The sequence below is a fragment of the Carcharodon carcharias genome, chromosome 32 (genome assembly GCF_017639515.1).
Source record: "Carcharodon carcharias isolate sCarCar2 chromosome 32, sCarCar2.pri, whole genome shotgun sequence".
Taxonomy (NCBI): Eukaryota; Metazoa; Chordata; class Chondrichthyes; order Lamniformes; family Lamnidae; genus Carcharodon; species Carcharodon carcharias.
Window position 1 is genome coordinate 22262025 of NC_054498.1, and position 21365 is coordinate 22283389.

General features: G+C 43.4%; 1 protein-coding gene across 5 annotated transcripts in view; it reads right to left on the reverse strand.

The window, feature by feature from the left end:
• LOC121272004 (zinc finger protein 609-like) overlaps window positions 1-21365 on the reverse strand; it is a 194825-nt gene that overhangs the window by 24122 nt on the left and 149338 nt on the right. For all 5 annotated transcript variants that reach the window (XM_041178351.1, XM_041178353.1, XM_041178350.1 and 2 more), the window contains exons 4-5: window positions 6812-6899; window positions 1172-3626 (exon numbers count right to left, since the gene is read on the reverse strand). In XM_041178351.1, the coding sequence (XP_041034285.1) occupies window positions 1172-3626; window positions 6812-6899 (2543 nt within the window). The remainder of the gene's footprint in view (window positions 1-1171; window positions 3627-6811; window positions 6900-21365) is intronic.

Consider the following 21365-nt stretch of genomic DNA (forward strand, 5'->3'; position numbering starts at 1 on the left):
GATATAAAGGAAAGCCTTGGCACTTTTCTAAAAAAGCAGGAAAGTTCTCTCTATGTACTGGCCAACACGCATCTTCCAGTCAATACCAACAAAAGGCAGATTATGTGGTCATTTATCCTGTAAGTTTAATTTGGGACTTTGCTGCATGTAAATTGTTATCTTAAAGGCAAACCTGATAACCAATGTATTTCAAAATGTAATTTACTGGCCATCAAGCATTTTGGAACATGCTGAAGATCTAACAGGCACTTTATGAATTCAAGCTCTTTACTTATGTATCAGTTTAGTTTGTGTATTAAAACTGTGCTGTTTAGGCCAGAATCACAAATGCCTGGGCTTCAATCAAGCATAGTGTTGCCACTGTGCTGTGGTCAGGTTAGCTCAACATACAGCTTGTGCTGATCATTAACCTGTAAGTAAAATTTGCAATTTCTTTAAAATGTCTAGGGAATCTGTAATTGTTTTTAGCAATGTTTAAAAAGGACTTTTAAGAGTTTGCCTCAATTGTAAAGCAATCAATTGTAAAGGAATCAATTGCAATTCTCTTGGAGAATAAGAAATATTGGTCCAAGTGGCCTGTCAGTTCTTGACCTGGAATCAGTGCCAACAGGAGAGAAGATACAAAAAAGCCGTCAGCTAAAGGAGTCTCTGGAGAACCTGTGCCTTCAAGACTGCTGTGAACTTAGCTAAGGAGATTCTGCAAGAGTGTGCCATTCAAGTAACAATTGTCTCAGAAGAATATGGCTGCGATGAACGCAACTCAAGGACCAAACTGATTGAGTGGAAAAGTGAGAGATCCTACGTATCAAGGGGTTTAGTTAGAGAACTTTGGAACTTCACATGGTTACACATGTCTGCAGTGTGTGTGTGTGTTTGTGGTTTTGTAAGATATACCTTTGTTGTATCAACCGCTTAAGAGATATTTACCTTTTAATTTGAAATATCGTTTTACTGCTAATTCATGCTTAATTTATGTTGATTTGAATTAGTGTTAAAGTAAGTTACAAAAAGTGAAATCTTGTTGGTAATTCCTTCCTTGGGGAGGGTGTCATTTGGTAAATTTACTTTTGGGGGTTTACAGTTCCCTCACAGGGGTTGTAACAAGCTGAATTAGTATTCTTGTTACTGCAAGACAAACCGTAATGCATCAGGTATGAGTTTTGGTTCTTACCTGTCTGTACCACAGCGTTGGATCCATTCCCGAGTGTTTGCTCGACTCCAGACCTGGCTTTGCCTCACACAAGTCTCTCCCAAGGTGGCTCCCCTCAGTCAATTTCATTTTTAGTCCCTCAGCTTGCTGGGATTGCAGCTTGGAGGGATCATCTGCTTTTGCCATTATGGCATATTTCATGGAGTCCGTTGAGTCCTTGGGCTTGTTGGCCACTGGTTTTGCGAGGTCTGTCAAGCTGGGGGCTTTTGACAGTGTGGCTGAGACAGGAGATTTCTGTTTCCACTCTTCCCTTTCTCGCTCTTTAATGCCATGTTCTTGCTTCTTGTCAGCGTCATTGGTGTGTTTCCCACGGTTCTGCTCTTGTCTCTGCTTATGTTGTTCCTCACACAGTTTCTCATATTGCTGCCTGTACGCTGGATTTGTACTCATCACGTGACTGTGGTACCCTTGCTCACTGTACCCATACTGGGGCATATATGCATACTGACCATAATAGAGAGGTTGCATGTACATTTGAGGCCTTTGTTGGATCACCGAAGGATGGTGGCCTGAGCTGCCCATTTCAATCTTTTTCTCGTCTGCACTTTCAACTTTTACCCTCACCTCCACACCCTCCTCATCTATCTCCTTCTTGATTTTGACTGAATGACTGACTGCCCCTGAACCACTACTGGTACCTCCGGGGCTCGAGTGGGCGTAGTTCGGAGAGTAGTAGGCATCATAGCCCTGATAGTAAGGAGAATGAGTTTCCTTATTTAAAGGTGGCTGAGTTCTTGAAGAAGAGGATGAGGAGGAGGAGGAGGAGGAGGAAGAGGAAAATAATGCTTTCTTGGCACTTTCCTTAGCCATTTGGTCCGGAGATGATGTTTTGACTTTAGCCCCTTCTCCCTTCCCCTCTCCATCTTCTCCAGCATCAGAGATATCAGAATATGCTGGACTATTGGTTTTGACCGAGGAGCTGTCAGCCCCGTTCTGTGTCACCACATGCAAGGGTATTATAGGCGTGACCAAGCCAGTGCCTTCTAGCCTGCTGGCTGTGCCTATGGATGGGCTCGGTGCGTTGTCGGTAAAGCTGTAGATTTTGTCCGCTTCAGCTTTGATACTTGCCAAGCGACTCTCATGCGATTCTGAAGAACCATTTAAGAGGCCCTCGCCTTTGGGTGCAGGATCTGCAGCAGAATCTCGGAAAGGGCTTTTACCATCCTCGGGTTTACCTCCTTTCCCCAGTGGCTTGGGGCTCGCTGCCTCCTTGGCATCCTTCCTCTTCTTCTCCTTTTTCTTCTTCTCTTTTAATGGGGTGAGGGCTGGGTTCACTGTAGACGGCTCGCCCATGACAGTTGGCTTGGGTTGAATGGCTTTGAGTGGAGGGCTCTTGGACATTGCTTGGACCACAGTGGTGGCAAGGCTTGGTGCAGGCCCTGGGCCAGAAGCAGTAAAAGCAGCAGTGGGGAAACTGTATATCTGCGCTGGCATGGCAGGGACAATGGGCCTGGCTGATTTGGTTTTGAGAGGAAGCTTTTCTGATTTCGAGCTGCTCGATTTCTTGGCTTTATCCTTTTCCAAGGCCGATTTCTTTTCACTTGAATCATCTCCATCGTTGCCTGTATCATCACTTGGGCTGGCAACAGGGGGCCCTTCTTCTGAGCAGTCAATATTATACATCCCACCTGGCTCAGCATCAGCCTCTGGAGTGGCTTTCTTTTTACTGGAGCCCTTACCAGTACTGAGCTTGACAGCAGGGGAAGGGCTATGCGCCTCCATGCTGCCTTCCCTCCTCCCTTTTGGTGTGACCGAGCGAGCAGGGGACATGGAGCCCTTTGCCTGACAGAATGTGTGAGAGCTGGAGGAGCCATTGCAGCTGCTGGAATCCTGGCTCAGCAACGGGTGCTGGGCACAGTCCTCGCCATCAGAGTTCTTCTCCTCGCTGTCAATGTCCCCCTCAAGTTTACCATCGCTGTCTGTATGCGCGTGGGCCTGGTGGTACCGGAGGCCATTAATGTGCTTGTATTTCTTGTTGCAGTTAGGGTGTGGACAGTCGATGAGAACAGGGGATGGGCAGTTATGCTCAGGCGCCGGAGGCTCAGCTTTCAGCCCCATGACCGGAGTCGGAGTCGCTGTTCCGCGCGAGTTCGAGCGCATCCTTTTCCCTCCTTTTGAATCCTCGGAGCTCGAGGTCAAATCCAAATCTGGGGCAGGTTTATTTTTCCGTTTGCTTCCCGCTGAAGGACTTGCCTTGATGTCTTCAACTGTATTTGTTGGGGTGCGTCTGTCGGAGGAGTTCTGGCTGCCGCGACGCCCTTTGCTGCTTGCACATGCCCGGGTCTTGTTGACAACTTTGCTGTCTGGCACCGTGCTGGCCTCAATCACTGGAGTATTTGTGTTTGGGCGTGCTCGCTTTCCCCTCCCTCGATTGTTTCCTCTCATCTCGAGGTCACTCGTAGGCGATTCGCAAAACCTGGAGAAGGTAGATAAAAGTGGAGTGAGCAGAACAAAAGAGAGTGCTCTCTGGTTTCTCATTTAAATAATGTTAGGACCTGAGTTCATGAATAATAAAAGAGATCCAGTACCTGTGCGAACTATGACACCCAATCTGTACATGAGAAAACAAGGATATTAAAGCTTTCACAACAGATTCCAAGATACTCAGTACATGAAACACAGTGGAAGGGACTACACTTAGCATTGCAGTGAATGCAGATAGAGTGTGGATTGCAGTAGCCATTTCCATTGGTAAGTTAGCAATCTCAGCCATGGCTTCCTGAAACAATAAGTGAAGATTCACAGGCTGTCTCAAGGAAAACAAACAAAAACTTATCAGAGAAGAAGTTACCACTGGTTTTTGGATACTTCTAATGGCCTGCCTGTCGCAGTGAGGCTTGTGTCAGGCCGGGGCACTGTGAGATCAAGCGAGAAACAGATGCATTTAATTTCCTAAAAACTCTTCCTTTTTCATTGACGGTGATTCCTGATCTCCAATGTACTAACTGTGGCCAAGTCACCTCTTTCCACACCTTCCAATACGGTTCTGATACACCCACTAAGTAGGCAGGACTGACTCATGACCTTTCACCAGCTGATCATCTTCAGTTGCTGCAGGGGAACATCAGGCATGATGCTGTCCCACAGTGAACCAGGTGAGATTAGGAACACTTGGAATAAACAAGTACAGGTGCCAGCTCATGTCCAATCACTCTTTGCTGAGGGGTATTGGTGCTCTGTCCTTGTACCAACTAAAAACTCTTCAATGTTAAGATCATTTGCAAGTTAATATGTGAGACTAAGCTGTTCCAGTACAATACTGGCATATACCCGGCAATGTAGAAAATTACCCAGGAATGTCTTGTACCACAAAAAGCAGGACAAGTCCAATGCGACTTATCACCCCATCTGACTCTTTCATCAGTAAAGTGATGGAAGGGGTCATCAACAGTGCTATCAAGCGGCACTTGCTTAGCAATAACCTGCTCACTGACGCTCAGTTTGGGTCCCGCCTCATTATAGCTCCTGACCTTGTGACAGCCTTGGTTCAAACAGGGACAAAACAGCTGAACTCCAGAGGTGAGGTGAGAGTGACTGCCCTTGACATCAAAGCAGTATTGCATCAAGTATAGCATCAAGAAGCCCTAGCAAAATTGGGGTCAGTGGGAATCAGGGGGGAAACTCTCTGCTGGTTGGAATCATACCTAGCACAATGGAAAATGGTTGTGGTTGTTGGAGGTCAATCACCTCAGCTCCAGGACATCACTGCAGGTGTTCCTCAGGGTGGTGTCCTAGGCCCAACCATCTTCAGCTGCTTCATCAATGACCTTCCTTCCATCATAAGGTCAGAAGTGGGGATGTTCGCTGATGATTGCACAATGTTCAGCACCATTCGTGACTCCTCAGATACTGAAGCAAATGCAGCAAAACCTGGACACGATGAAAACCTGACAAGTGGCAAGTAACATTCACGCCACACAAGTGTCAGGCAATAACTATTGCCCCTTGACATTCAATGGCATTACCAATGCTGAATCCCCCACTATGGACATCCTAGGGGTTACCATTGACCAGGAACTGGACTAGCCATAGAAATACTGTGGCTCCAAGAGCAGGTCAGAGGCTAGGAATCCTGCAGTGAGTAACTCACCTCCTGACTCTCCAAAGCCTGTCCACTATCTACAAGGCACAAGTCAGGAGTGTGATGGAATACTCTCCACTTGCCTGGATGAGTGCAGCTCTAACATCACTAAAGAAGCTGGACACCATCCAGGTCAAAGCAGCCTGCTTGATTGGCACCCCATCCACAAACATTCACTTCCTCCACCACTGACGCACAGTGGCAGCAGTGTGTACCATCTACTAGATGCACTGCAGGAATTCACCAAGTCTCCTTAGACAGCACCTTCCAAACCCAGCAGACAGATGTGAACATCACCACCTGGATGTTGTCCTCCAAGCTACTCACCATCCTGACTTGGAAACATATCGCCGTTTCTTCACTGTCGCTGGGTCAAAATCCTGGAACTCCCTCCCTAACAGCACTGTGGGTGTACCTACACCATATGGACTGCAGCGGTTCAAGAAGGCAGCTCACCACCCCCTTCCCAAGGGCAACTAGGGATGAGCAATAAATGCTGGCCTAGCCAGCGATGCCCACATCCCATGAACGAATAAAAAAAAGTACACAAACTCAAAACAGAATTAAGGATTAAAAGTAGGTATTGAAAGAGACAACATCTTTTAGAATTCACTTTTTTCAAGCTCAGTTTGAGCAACGTGGGAAATGGTAACTCCAATCCCCAAGGTGCTTATTGACTATAAAGTCTAGTCCTCTTAATACAAAGTTTCTTATTTCAAGAATCTGATAATTCAAAAATGTTGGCACTAGTTTTGACTTTATAATATTTATGTTGCTTAGTGCAGATTACTGGATAACTCAAAAAAGTAAGCAGAGAAAACCTTTTGGAATTGATCAGGGGCAGTGTAATAGGTGTGAAAATACTGATCTATTGGGTGATGATGGGAGCACAGAAGAGACTGAAAATAAGCAAAGTTGCCAATACAAAATGTTCACTCACACTGTAGTATGGACCTCAGCAAAATGGAGGCAAACACTGCGACGGTTAAAGGAACAGTCAGATGGTATGCTGCGAAGACCACAGGTTCCTTCTAGATCTCTACGCTGAAATCATTTTCCTCACCACATCTTTTCTGTGATTTAGACCAGGTGTGTAATGGCACAGAATAACATAACTGACCCCTGCTGTGTACACTGGGGTGCAAAGTGTCACCCATGTATTTACTATTCTGATATTCCACGGCATCTACCACTCTGAAGGACAAGGGCAGCAGATGTATGGGAACACCTTCAAGTTCCCCTCAAAGCCACAGACCATCCTGACTTGGAACTATATCGGTGTTCCTTCACTGTCGCTGGGTCAAAATCAAACTCCCTTACTAACAGCACTGTGGGTCCTCCTACAACACGTGGACTGCAGTGATTCAAGGCGGTGGCTCACCACCAGCTTCTCAAGGGCAATTAGGTACGGGCAATAAGTGCTGGTCCATCCAGCAATGCCTACATCTCATGAACTAATATTAAAAAAATCCTTCCACTACATATCTCCTTTAACCCCACAGCTTTATCCCTCTGCTCACCTTGGTGGTGCCCAGTCATGCCTTGTGCAGTCCAAAAGAGTTCCAACATAAGTCTTGTTTCGCCAAGTCACATTCACCACCAGGACACCTGGTAAACAGAGAGGAGTGAGAGAGAGGGCAAATTAGGTCATCGGTTTAGAAAATTGCTTTATTGAAAAATCATCATGGCAGCATGTGCCAAATTATGCTGATAATACAAATACAAGTAATTATAATTCATAACATTGTTATAGACAATCATTAAAATAAAAATGAAGTATAAAATAACAAAAGGATTGTACAATTATGAACATTTCAGCATACAAATAATTACAATGGTTGCAAAATGCAATCCCCTTAATAAAAGTGAAAGGTCGACTGCATTCTGCAGTTTGTATTAAAGTCCATAGATCATATGTTGTCAGGTAGAGTTCATTAAATTCTCAATCATTTACATACTGTTCATGAGTTTTATAAAGTAGGGGATTGGGTTGTCTCGTAGGCTATTCATTCTATATCTTATCTTATTGTGTCTTTTCTCCTTAAAAATGAAAATGAAATATTCAGTAACTCTAAGCACCATATAACCTTTGGTTTAATTAAAAACCTACCCCAAGCTGTCTACTGCACCATGTTCTTAAGTAAGCCAAGTCTTCAGGGAATTAGAGGATTTACTAACAGGATGTGTCCTGCAGGAAGCTCAGATTTGTGGGCATGTGGCTTGTAATCTGGGTTCATTCTGCTGTGATCAAAATTAAGATGAACCAGGGAGTTGAATAATTTCAGTCCATTTCTGCACCACTTTGAATTTTTCAAGCAACACACAGGGGTCGAAAAAACACTTAGCCTGTACTCAAATTACATTTCTTTTAAAAAAATAGAACAAAAGGGATCTGGTAAACTTGTCCCCTTGCTCCAAGATCCTAAGAGAGGAAACTGATACATTAAAGCTTAACCTTCATTAAACATTCAAGCTATCAATGTAGGTACAGGTCAGCAAGGGTCAGGAGAGAGGCTGCAGTGCAACTCCCATCTTAATGAGGCTTCCCATTCCAGTCCTATTAGAAGTTTAGGTGCCTTAGGATGTTTTACTACCTTATGTGCAGGCAAACTACTATTAACTCTCCTCTTCTCCCCTCCCAGATACCCAGGGACTTAGTCTTGTTCCTTTCTGCAGCTTTTAAGGGCCTCTCTATGGCCCTGTTTGCCAGCACAGTCAATACTGATCCCTGTGTTAATGCTGACTTTAGCAGAGAAATAGGCGGTACGAACAATGGGATGAATTGGAGGCCTCAACTCCGGCGACTTGTCACAGCAGAACGTGGTTACACAGCTCATTGTCCCCATTTATCAAACACAAGTCGAAAATCATCCCAGTGAACCCAAAAAACGATTGACAACATCCTGAGGGAAAGGGTGGGCTCGCTGCCAGTCTGGGTAAACAAACAAAGCACCGGGCTGACCCAAGCACATCAAAGCCTCTGTTCCGTGCAGCCTCTTTGTCAAACTCTTTACATCCTCAAAAGAGACCAAGCCAAATTTCTATTTCTAAATGAAAAATACACAGAATTCAAGCCGTCCTAACCTAACTGTACAGGGTCAGCTGGAATGACATTAAACAGAACACAAATGGTGCCAGCCCTCAAAACAGCAAAGTCATATCCAATTTATTCCAAGCAAGCACTTGTAACATGGCAACTGCCCAGCTTAATCAAACAATGTCCAAAATATCTTTTAGTGTTAGTTACCCGGCTCCTGCAGAACAGGATATAGATAAGCTAATCAAACACATTGTGTACCTGGAGTGCCAGTATTCCAGAACTCAGTACAACGTACTCCGGAGCTTATAGAATCATATAGACAAGGCCATTCGGGACTATGTGCCTATGTCATTACAAACACTATGTGAATCCCAACATCAGGTGGCAGCTTCTCCACTCATTGTCAGCTTCTTTATATTATGAACAACATGGATATTAAAGATTTTCAGATTTCACAGTTTTCTGATAGTTCTGGAATCTGATCCTTGGGTGAATGCAGTGTTTGGGGGGGGTGTGCAGTGTTGCTCCATGTTAATAGGTAATGGATTTGCAGTATATTCTGCTTTGCTCAAGAGATGATTTATATTACAGTTGTAATTACCATGCCAGGCCAGACCAAGAACATCTTGTAAAAGACACTGTAGACCTGAAGGACGCCAACAGGAAATGCCAATGTCTCAGCCAGCAGCCACAATACTTCTAACTGGCCTGCAGGGGGAAGACCATACCTGGTAACAGCTGTACTTCAGGCTTTTCTTTCACACAGGACACTTTCCAATTTCTAACTCCCTTTACATACAGTCCAAAAGACCTCAGTCGAGACATCCCTGTCCAAGCCAGTGTCACTCAGGAGTTCTCTCCTCCCCTCCCCAAATATACACTCACCTGGTGCTCTGTCTGAGCTGCACTTGTAGCTTTTGAGAGGTTTTTGTGCTTTGTACAAAAAAAATGCTTAAATTTAGTCAATGGTGGAGAAAATGTTGCTGAATCAGCAGGATGTTGGGCTTTTGATATTTTCTATCCTGTTCCAAATTGTTTGCATCATGTTTGCAGAATCTCAAATTTTGCGCCTCTAAGTACCACTCAAATGGTTGACCGCCTAGACCAGATCAAACTTATTATCGATAAATAGCAAGGTTTTCTATCCTTGCTTTGGTTGTTCTTTTTATCTCACACAGAAAGTACGGAAGGACCCGTAACATACAGAAAAGGCCTGGGAGCACTTCTGCACCATATAGAATGGAGGGAGCATGTGCCATTGAATTGCTCCTGCCCACTTAGACCTTCAGAAACAGACTGCTGGCAACCAGAGTTTCCTAATCCCAAGGGTCTGATGCAAGTCTCTTCATGATCTCATCTCTTCCTATCTTTGTAACCTCCTCCAGCCCAAAAACCTTTCAACAAATCTCCCTTCCCCTGACTCTGGCCCCTTGTGCCTCCCCTAGAACCTTTACCCCAACATTGTCAAAGTGCCTTGGCTGGCCCCAAACTCTGCACTTCGCTTCCTAAACAGCTCCAACTTTCTCTCCTCTTATGGTTCCCCCCCCACCTCTTAAAACATGCCACTGGCCATGCTTTTGGTCACTGCTCCTAGTATCTCCTTCCTTGGCTCAGTGTCAAAACTTGTCTCATCTGGTTCCTGGGCTTTTTCTCACGTAAAAGCTATATAAATTCACGGTGCTGTTGTTGTCTTTTGTTGAGGGGGGGGGGGGGAGTGAGAACGGGGAACAATATTAGGAGGAAGTGGAGATAAATCCAATTTTTTCACTCCCTGCTCCCTAAATTGACCTAACCTTATCTGTTTAATCCTCAGCAGGTTATAGGCAACACCCAGTAGGCAAAAATGAATCTGCAGGCAACCTTCATGCTCTTTGCTGCCAACACTGGAGGAAGCAGTCCTCTGATCTGTCTGTGATGGTCAGTCACAGCTGGGATTTCAAGTTGTTCCTTTGATTCTGGGAATTTTCTCTTCAACATCTGCACTTCTTCAGGGTAGACTTTAATTAATTGGTACCATTTATGGTCAATTACATTATTAAATTGGCTGTTGATCTGGATTGGATCCAGATGAATTAACCTAGGGAAATCAGTGCTCTTACAAACTCAGAATCCAACCCAACAGACAGTTATTGTACCCCTGGGGGAGGGGGTGGATCTGACACTCTCCCTCTTTCCTCCAGCACACAGCAGGGCATAAATCGACCTTTAATCAGTTATTACTTGGCAACAAAAAACACATCAACATATCCAACACTGATGGGAATGAGACAAACACAAGAACACATCATGACAAAAATAGCTGGTTCACTTGTGACAGTGGTTTTGAACTAAGGACACTAGACTGAAGAACAGTTAGAAGAATAATAAGGAAAGATTGAATAGAGGTGCTTGAAATTATCAGAGAGTTTGGTTGGGTAGATAAAGTACAGTTGTTTCTTTTGGCAGGAAGATCACCGGAGGATACAGATCGAAGATAATTCACCAAAAAGCCAGAGTGGAAATGAGGATTTGTTTTTTAAACACAGCGAGTTATGATGACCTAGATTGCAGTGTTGGAAGAAGATTCAACCATAACTTACAAAAGAGAATTGGATATGTACTTAGAGGAAAAAAGTCCAGGGCTATGGGGGAAAGAGCAGGAGAGAGACACTAATTAGATCACTCTTTGTATAGATACAGCTCCTGGGGCGAAAGGGATCAAAGGATCTGGGGAGAAAGCAGGCTATTGAGTTGGATGATCAGCCATGATCATAATGAATGGCGGAGCAGGCTCGAAGGGCCGAATGGCCTACTCCTGCTCCTAGTTTCTATGTTTCAAAAGAGCTGGCACAGGCACGATAGGCCGATCGCATATGATGTAATAAACCTCCTGTCATTAGGTTTTCCCCCTTTCCACTGCATTTTAGAGGGATCACTTCATCAGAACATTGGGTCTTCTGCAAGCTACACCCATCTATTGCTCTTCAGGAGTGCTGGCACCGAGTGCATGACAACAGAAAATTCCAGTGTCAACCACAGGCATGCAGGAGACAGCATTGCACTGCTGAAAGAACAGGTAGAACAGAGTACGTGGCCAACTCTTAATACATTGTCAAATGGCACAGGATTTAAGAGTTGGGAAAAAATCATGTTACAGCAAACGCCTGTGAATGAATGCACAACCGGTCAGAGCAACGAAGGTTAGGAGGCTGGGGAACATTCAGAGATCATAAGAAATGTCCAATGGCATGGATGTATTGATTTTGATTCCTCAGAAATCAATGACATCAATTATCTTGAGGCAGAGTTAACCTCAAATAAAAACAGGACGTGCTGGCAAAACTCAGCAGGTCTGGCAGCATCTGTGGAGAAAGAAACAGAGATAACCTTTTGAGTCCATATGAATTCTTCAGAGTTAACCTGACACTGGCTTCACTGTAAAGACTGATTTAAAAGTGCATGCCCAAATTTCCCCACAGTGCAAGACATGTGTAACACTGCGTGGCTTAATGGGTATTTGGTAAGTTATGAGGCATTCTGAATGCACATTTTTATGTGAAAGGAATTTCTCCCTGGTCTCCAGCAATATTATTCCAGCTGGAACAATGATCTGCATGAGCTCACCCTGGGCCTTTCTTTGAAGAGCCCTCTCCACACTCTCAAACAGACTAGATGTGGTACGATGGCCTCACATAATAACCCTGCTGGCCCACACACTTTGTAGTCAGCACTGCCATTCAGCACGAGCCCCCAGTATGCTTCACTTCATTTAACACAACAGCACAGGTCGCAGATGTTCCAACAATTGCGAGTCAGTGTGCTGCCTACACAGAATGCACAACAAACAAACAGGCCTTTCAGCATAGCAGTAATTATGCTCCACGTGAGCCTCCTCCCACACTATTTACTTCATTTCACCTCATATCCATCCATTCCTTTCACCGTCATGCACTTATCTAGCTTCCCCTTAAATGCATCTATGCTATTCACCTCAACCCTACCAAGTGGTAGTGGGTTCCACATACTCCGCACTCTCAGGACGAAGAGGTTTGTCCTGAATTCCTTTTTTGATTTATTGAAGGTTATCTTAGATTTATGGCTTTTAGTTTTGGACAGCAAACGAATGGAAACATTATCTCCACACTTGCCCTATGAAATCCTGTTATAATTTTAAAGTCCTCTATCAGGTCACCCCTCAGTCTTTGCTTTTCTAGAGAAACAGTGTCAATCTGTTCAATCTTTATTGATAGAGATAAAAAAAACCACAGTTCTAGTATTATTCTCTTAAATAATGTTTGCAGTTTCTCTGGTGCTTCTAGGTCCTTTTTGCAACATGGAGACCAGAACTTATGCAAGTATAACATAACTTCTCTGCTTTTCAATTTTATCCCACTTCAAATGAGCCACAGTGCTTTGCTTGAACTTTCTTCTGGCTTTGCTAATCCACATGGCTACTTTTAGTGAGTTATGTATCGATATCCCAAGACTCCCTTGTGTTTAGACCTATTTTCTGTGGACTCCCTATTTCTCCCCACCAAAATCTCACGCTTCTCTATTTTGAAATATTGCCATTGATATGCCGGTTCTGCAATTTTGTCTAGTTGTCCTCAGTATTAACTACATTCCCCAGTTTGGTGACATTGGAAAATTTTGATATTGTAATTCTGATTCCAGAGTCCACATTGTTTATATAAACAGTGAACCATAGCGGTTCCACTACCCATTCTTGTGGAACATGACTTCACGCCATCTGCCAGTTTGAGTAGCTACCTTTAGCCCTCTAGTCTCTGTCGATACTTGTATCAGTGTTGTGTATATCTGTGTTAAAGCGACTGAGCATAAGAAATACACGTATACACACACCCACTCTGTAACCCAATCCACACTGAGGTAGTGTGTCTCTAATCGGAATGGAATGTTAGCAAGCAATCTGCACAACAAATTCACTTTTCATTAGGAATGAGAACTATCAGAGTTTCCTGAAACCCGACCTCCCCTCAGCATTTACACAGGCGGGCTTGGCTGGCTGCCAGAGGTCACACTGGAGTAGTTTACCAGCAGATGAGTGTTTGAACAGAACAAGCAATTAAAAGGCAGATTACTTCCCTTCCCTCCAGATAGGTCTCCGTTTCCTCATCTGTGCACTGTTCTACAGACTAGCGCCTCTCCATATAACGGCCTACAATTTCCTGGAACCCTGTGGTGGAATTATGGTGCAAAAGTGAACTTGCCATGATTTTTTCCATGGGGCAAATTTGCAAATTTTGCAACTGATTCATGCTGGTTTTACACTGAACTATCAAAATTCAAGGATTTCCTTAATTGTTTGTGTTTACAAGACACATCCAAAATCTGCCATTTATTTTTTTTGCCTCCCATGCAAAATAACTACTCACTCAAGTTTCTTGTATTTACACCAGCAATGCACTGCCTTAGCGCTGTGCCCAAAGATTCAGGCACAGTACATCCCAAAGTCACCTAAGTCAGTGTGACTGAAATTTGTGAAGTTTGATAGTAATTTTCTTTGGGATTCTTTTAGAATGTTTCTTATTGACATCAACACCATACTTAATCAAAGTCAAACTCCTGTACTGCATGAGACCTGGGCTGTGCATCAGCGACACATAACAGTGCATGGGATTTAGAGAAATCCCATCAGCAATTCCTCTGCCACATCCTCCAGATTCAGTGGGTCAAAGACACGGTATCCTTCTTGAAGCCACAAACACTCAGGCAAAAGTCCTGAAAAATCAACGACTATGGACTGGACACCATGCCCAGATGACTGAAAGGCATCTCCCCCACGAGGTCCCGTTTTACCAACTCTCCAATGGCCAACATTTCGGGGAGGATAAAGAAATTGCTTCAAGGACACTCTGAAGCTCGCCTTGAAGCCTGGCAGCATTGACATTAATGACTGAGAGGAGCTTTCTACCAATTGTTCAAAATAGTGACAACTTGTCCATCAAGTTGCGTCATGCTTTGAGTTCAAACACCTTAATGATGAGGCAGAGGAGGCAAGAAAAAGGTTCAAATCCTGTACTCCGGATCCGACCATCTCGTGGGACATCCTGCCCCATCTGCAGGTCCAGAACCGGCCTGTCACATGAAGACCATGGCAGAAGCTCGCGACTCTGAGGAGGTGTCATCCTTGAATAGAGGGACAGCCAATGATGGCTTAATCAAAGTGTTGTTGGTTTCAGGGCACGCAAGATTTATCTGGCACCCTTCTCCCCGCCCGCCCACACCTCCCTAAGGGTTAAGCATTCGGAATACAAAATCCTGTTCCGCACAACAAAAGAGGAAATAGAGTAGTAGAGGTAAGAGGCTCAGAGTGAGGTACCATGGCAGCAGCCAGCAACCCACTTGCTATCAGCTCAATGGAGAATGCTGAAGTTGCCCTCATTTTCTGCCTGTCCTTCTGTTCTAGTGAAGGCAAATGAGCTCTGCCAGAAATTTAAGTTCAGGTTTCCAGCATCTGCAGTAGAGTAAGTTTCCTTCAGCAAGACTGGCTCAAACTGGTAATTTTGGCATTAGATCACTCTAGGAAATTCCTGACCAAAATTCCCCTTCTATGTATATTCCTGTGAAAATATTGCAATATGCTGTTTCAAACTACCCCTTTTCTGACATGCTGTTTTGTAATTCATGATCAAAAACTGCCAGTAATTTTTCCCACCAGTTTCACCACCACCCTCTCATTCCATCCTGCTTTACGACAGTAAAGAATCCTTTTCCATGGGCCCCCTGTATCTCCACTCAGTAGCCATTCTTTATGTGCAAGCAAGTATCAGATCAGCCAATTGCAGCAAGCTCACAGCCAAGGCTGCCTGGGTATTCATCTGACGACAAGGGCCACTTAATGACAATGGGGAGCAGGAACATTGGTCAACATTCCCTCTCTAACCGAGGGCCTCTGAGGCTTGTCATTCTTCCCTGAAGCCATCTTGGCTGGGATAAGCAGACTAAGCACACACTGAACTGAACTCAGCCATTCTGCGGGGCTGGGGGGGGCAGGGTAAACCTTACAAATATATATATTTTTAAGAAGATATAGAGAAAAATAGACAATTATGTGCATTCTGATGAAAGGTCATTGACCTGAAATGTTAGCTCTGTTTTTTCTCTCTCCACAGATGCTGCCTGACCTGAGTACTTTGATATTTCCTATTTTTACTTCAGGTTTCCAGCATCTGCAGCGAAGCAAGCTTTTGTATTGTTGCAGCCAATTATATCATTGTCATAAATAGCACCTAAATCTCACACATATTAATTACCAATGTATTCAATTTGAAAGCTTTGACATAGCAAATTCAATGTAAAATCTGGCTAACAATTCACTTAGAATGCACTTAGCAATGGGCAGGATACACTCTCAGATCCAGGCTGCGCTTGCTCTGGTTAATAAAGCTTCAACATGTTACACAGCAGTACCAATTTTAAAAGTGCTAAGATAGATTTTTCAAACACAGTGCTGATGATTCATGTAACCCTTCCCGAACTGTAAGGCTGCTCTCATTCAGCTTTGAGATGCGCTCATTAACAGGGTCTCTTGGTATATTTTGTGGTTCTTTTTTCTTGCAACACAAGGATATTAGCCAGCCCCAGAGACTGACAGTTAATAGTGTTTGGTAATAATGGGTCATAGCAGACAAGAGTGAAGTTGAGTTCACACATTGTCTGGATTCTGAAAGTAGGGTGGTTCCCAGATTAAATCTACGATGTTGACGTGCCTGGCACAGGCATAATGGGCCAAATGACCTCCTTCTGTGCTGCAAAATTCTTCGACATGGTCAAATAGAAGCCTTTTCAACTGAGGGCCTCAGCCATGCCCACACATCTAGTCCCCTAACAGCTAGATCCACAGCACAAACAACTCCATTTCCCCTACACCAATACCATTAAATAAACACATCCAGCATCTCTTCCAGAAACGTGTTGAGGGAGAAAGGCAGCCTTCAGGTAGAGACCATCAGCAGAGAGAAGATTCTATCTTAAGAGTTTCAGGGTGAGTTGGAAGTAGTCAGCATCAAGGTTTAAACACCCCTCCAGTATGAATACTACATGCACACATCAATGTCCACAGACAGCACACAGACAGGTCACTACACAGATTCACACAGACTGGACACACAGCACAATTCCATTTGCAAACAATGCATTTCATAAATTATCAGTAAAACTTGAAATTACTTTACATATATTGTTCATAGAGCTCAATGACCAAATCCAACAAGAGAGAATCTAACCATCGGCCCTTGGCATTCAATGGCATTACCATTGCTGAATCCCCATTATCAGCCCCCTGGGGGTTACCATTGACCAGAAACTGAACTGGACTAGCCATATAAATACTGTGGCTACAAGAGCAGGTCAAAGACTAGGAATCCTGCAGCAAGCAACTCACCTCCTGACTTCCCAAAGCCTATCCACCATTTACAAAGCGAAAGTCAGGAATGTGTTGGAACACTCTCATTACTTGGATGAGTGAGACGCCAACAGCACTTAAGAAGTTCCACACCATCCTAGACAAAGCAGCCCACTTGATTGGCACCCCATCCACCACAGTAAACGTTCAGTCCCTCCACCAGCAATGCACAGTGCGTATTAAATATAAGATGCACCGCATCAACTCATTAAGCCTCCTGCGATGACACCTAGCAAACCCGTGACCTCCACCACCTTGAAGGGCAAGGACAGCAGATACATGGGAACACCACCACCTGCAAGTTCTGCTCCAAGTCACACACCATTCTCACTTGGAACCTAACAGCAGTGTGGGTGTCACTCAAAGAGCTGTGAATCTCTGGAATTCTCTACCTGAGGGGGTTGTGGATGCTCCATCATTGAATATATTTAAGGCTGAGATAGACATATTTTTGGTCTCTCGGGGAATCAAGGGATATAGGGAGCAGATGGGAAAGTGGAGTTGAAGGCCAAGATCAACCATGATTGTATTGAATGACAGAGCAAACTTGAAGGGCCATATGGTCTACTCTCATTTCTTGTGTTATGTACCTACACCACACGGATTGCAGTGGTTCAAGACAGCTGCTCACCACCACCTTTTTAAGGGCAATTAGGGATGAGCAACAAATACTGGCCTAGCCAGTGACACCCAAATCCTGTGAAAGAATATTTTTAAAAAATGACTATTTACAGTGTGTACCTGGTCCTGGTTACCCATTTACACCTTCTGTACAGATAGGCATCCAATTCTTTGCAAATAGAAATATACTTGTAATGTGTACAAAGCTGTGACTCCATTAACACAAACAATGCACAGTGCTTGATTTTCATATCTATGTATTTTACAAATAGCATGCATAGACATTCATATACAGAAATTTTATTCACTCAGTTGCACACAGACTGTATACAGACGGTATAGAGCTTGATAACATTACACACCTATATGGAACTGCGTATTCATTTACAAACCAGATAGCCAGTTAAATGGACTCTGGAAATGTTCAATTACTATGTACAGCAATCAGTTTTACACACTGCACATGAATTTCAATACATATTAGGTCATACTGCAGTTATTTATTTATATATACTGCACAAAGCTTGACACCTGTTTATAGATACCATAAATGCAACTCATTTATGCTACTCAAGACACTGCACAATATAACTCCTAGCACAGATGTCAATAGATAGTCCAAGTGCATGGCACATGAACTATTGGAAAATTATTCATTACCCCACGCAGTTATCTATGTAAAGCATATGGAGCGTACAGGGGAAAGGAGTTATTGTCTATTCATACACAAACCATCTTTTGGATGAGATGATACATGAAACTCCTTTGAAGTTAGTGTAAAAGATCCCTTGGCACCATTCTGAAGACGAGCAGATAATTTTCTCAGTGTCCTGGCCAACACTGAACACTGACATACTAAAACACATCAAGTGGCCATTCACTTCATTGCTGTTATTTGGACTTTGCTGTGCCCAAATTAACTGCCAATGCCTATTTACAATGGCTACAATTCCAAACATCTTTGGCTGAACAGTGCTTTGGAATAGCCTGAGGATGTGAAAGATATTAAATCTTTATGTCCAATGGAATATTTTATTCTTTTATAACATTAGATTTAGTGTCTGAGATTAAGCTGTGTGATCCTCAAATCTGTTACCTTCAGTTACAGAAGTCTCACCGGTTCTCAGGGCCAAGCCACTTACACAGCATAAGGCATCCCATACCCGACTGGTCAAATGCACACCAGACCCCAACAATGTGGTCAATGCTTACCTGCCCTCTGCAATGGCTCAGCAAGCCATTCAGTTGTGTTCAAGAAGGCAGCTCACCACCACCTTCTCAAGGGCAATTAGAAATGGATGATAAATGCTGGCCTTGCCAATGAGGCCCACATCCCATGAATGAATTAAAAAAAAAACTTGAATGAGGCATAGTGAAATCAAACATCATGCTTAAATTTTACTTCACTTGTTCAAATACAACAAAGCTATAATAGCAACATGTACTGTGCTTTTGTTAGCCAGAACTCCAAATGCCCACATTCATCCTTACTCACTGAGGGGCACACAGCACTGAACAACGCCTCCAGACTTTGCTTATTAGGTGAAGAAAATGATGGATAAAGTCGTAAAGTCTCTGGGCAGAAATATCACTGTGGCCTGATTAAAAAGCTGTTTATATGTTTCAACTCCCTTCAGATTGATTCACCAGAGTTATAAGGAGCACGCAACAGGAACACAGCCCATACCAACATATCTGCCAGCAAGACTGACAGCCCAGTAAGATCCTGAGCAGTGGCCAGCTAGGCACAGCTTGGGGATAGCCATAAAAATAGATAATTCCATAAGGCTGACCCAAATGGGATTAAAAACAACAAATGCTAACTTGTAGCTGCACCATGAATACCACCTTAAATGACATCTTGTGTCAGCTGTGACTCAGTTGGTAGCACTCTCATCTCTGACTCACAAGGTTCCAGGTTCAAGTCTCACTCCAGGATCTAAGCACAAAAATCTAAGCTGAGACTCCAGTGCAGTGCTCAGGAAGTGCTGTGCTATCAAAGATGCCAGTTTCCAAATAAGATATTAAATCATCTTTCAGGTGGATGCAAAATATCCCATGGCCCTATTCTGAGGTGCAGGGGAGTCATTCAGACTTATATTTATTCTTCGATCAACATAAGGACAGATTACCTGGTCAACGTCACATTGCTGTTGTGGGAGACTGTTGTGCTCATTTACAACTCAAAAACAAAAATAAAAATACCTGGAAAAACTCAGCAGGTCTGACAGCATCTGTGGAGAGGAACATAGTTAACGTTTCGAGTCCATATGACTCTTCAACAGAACTAAGGAAAAATAGAAGAGAGGTGAAATATAAGCTGCTTTGGGGGGGGCAGTGGGACAAGTAGAGCTGGATAGATGGAGGTTGCCAAAAGATGTCATAGACAAAAGGACAAAGAGGTGTTAACGGTGGTGATATTAGTTAAGAAATGTGCTAATAGGTGACATTAAGGGTAGAAAGCAGGATGAGCAAGGTACAGATAGCCCTAGTGGGGGTGGGGTGGGGGAGGGAAGGGATCAAAATAGGCTAAAAGGTAGAGATAAAACAATGGATGGAAGTACATTTAAAATAATGGAAATAGGTGGGAAAAGAAAAATCTATATAAATTGTTTGGAAAAAAGGGGGATCAGAAAGGGGGTGGGGATGGAGGATAGAGTTCATGATCTAAAGTTGTTGAACTCAATATTCAGTTCAGAAGGCTGTAAAGTGCCTAGTCGGAAGATAAGGTGCTGTTTGCCACATTTCCTACATTACAACAGTGACTAAACTTCAAAAGTAAAGTACTTCACTGGCTGTGAAGTGCTTTAAGACATCCAGCAGTCACAAAAAGCACTATAGAAATGCAAGTCTTTCTTTCTTTATGAGTGAATTTAGTGCAGCGAGACAATGGCAGGACCTGATTAGAATCAGTAAATAACTGCTTTGTTCACACCAGGGCTGTACTACAGTAAAGTTAAAAATCAACTAATTTATAAAACCTGGGCTGTTCACAGTTTTTACGGATACTTCACTTCTAATACATTCCAATATCCTGATACAAGGTATTTTTCTTTGAATTATCTTCTCATGTATGAAGATAAAGCAAAACAGAGCCAAAAACAAACAAAAACACTGTGATTGCGGTGCTACTAAAAAGTTTGGGTGTTTCGCTAGCAATTATTTACAGGTAACTTATAAGAATTGCTTTATTTCATGATACCAGGTCCATTAAGTAAACAAAACTATAGAAAAAAAGGAAATATGGAAATGGAAAAATGGATTCTCCCTGCTTGGTTAAGTCAGCTCAGCCACCGAGCTACAGAGGAATAATGATCAGCAGGATTTCACGTTCAATCCCCAGTTGTCCTAACTGATCTTAGTTGCAGCAATGGTTGGGCACTACAATGGGCCTGGGTTGGAAAAGGACATCAGTCAGGGTCCACCTTGTGAATGCTAACCAGCACCCCCTGCTGGAAGCACTCCTGCATGGTCACTGGGGGAGATTGGATTGGGTTTGGCCAAGGTACTTCCCTTTTCAACAAAAAAAATCTGCCAAGGTGCTTTGCTGAGAATTGTACATGAACGCTGGCCACTTGGGGCCATGATGCCTGATGGCAGCCACATAGTTAGTTACACATCACATAGAACATACGCAACAGAAACAAGCCATTTGGCCCAACCGCTCCATGTTGGTGTTAATGCTCCATTCAAGCCTCCTCACATCTTTCCTCATTTAAACCTGTCATCGTAACCCTCTATTCCTTTCTCCCTCGTGCTTGACTAGCTTCCCCTTAAATACATCTATACTGTTTGCTTTAACCACTCCTTGTTTTCGGTAGTGAGTTTCAAGTTCTCACCACTCTCTGGGTAAAGAAGTTTCTTCTGAATTCCCTCTTGGATTTCTTGGTGACTACCTTATATTGATGGCTTCCAGTTACATTCTTCTCCACAAGAGAAGCATTTTCTCTGTATCCACTCTAACAAAGTCTTACATAATTTTAAAGACCTCTTTTAGGTCACCTCA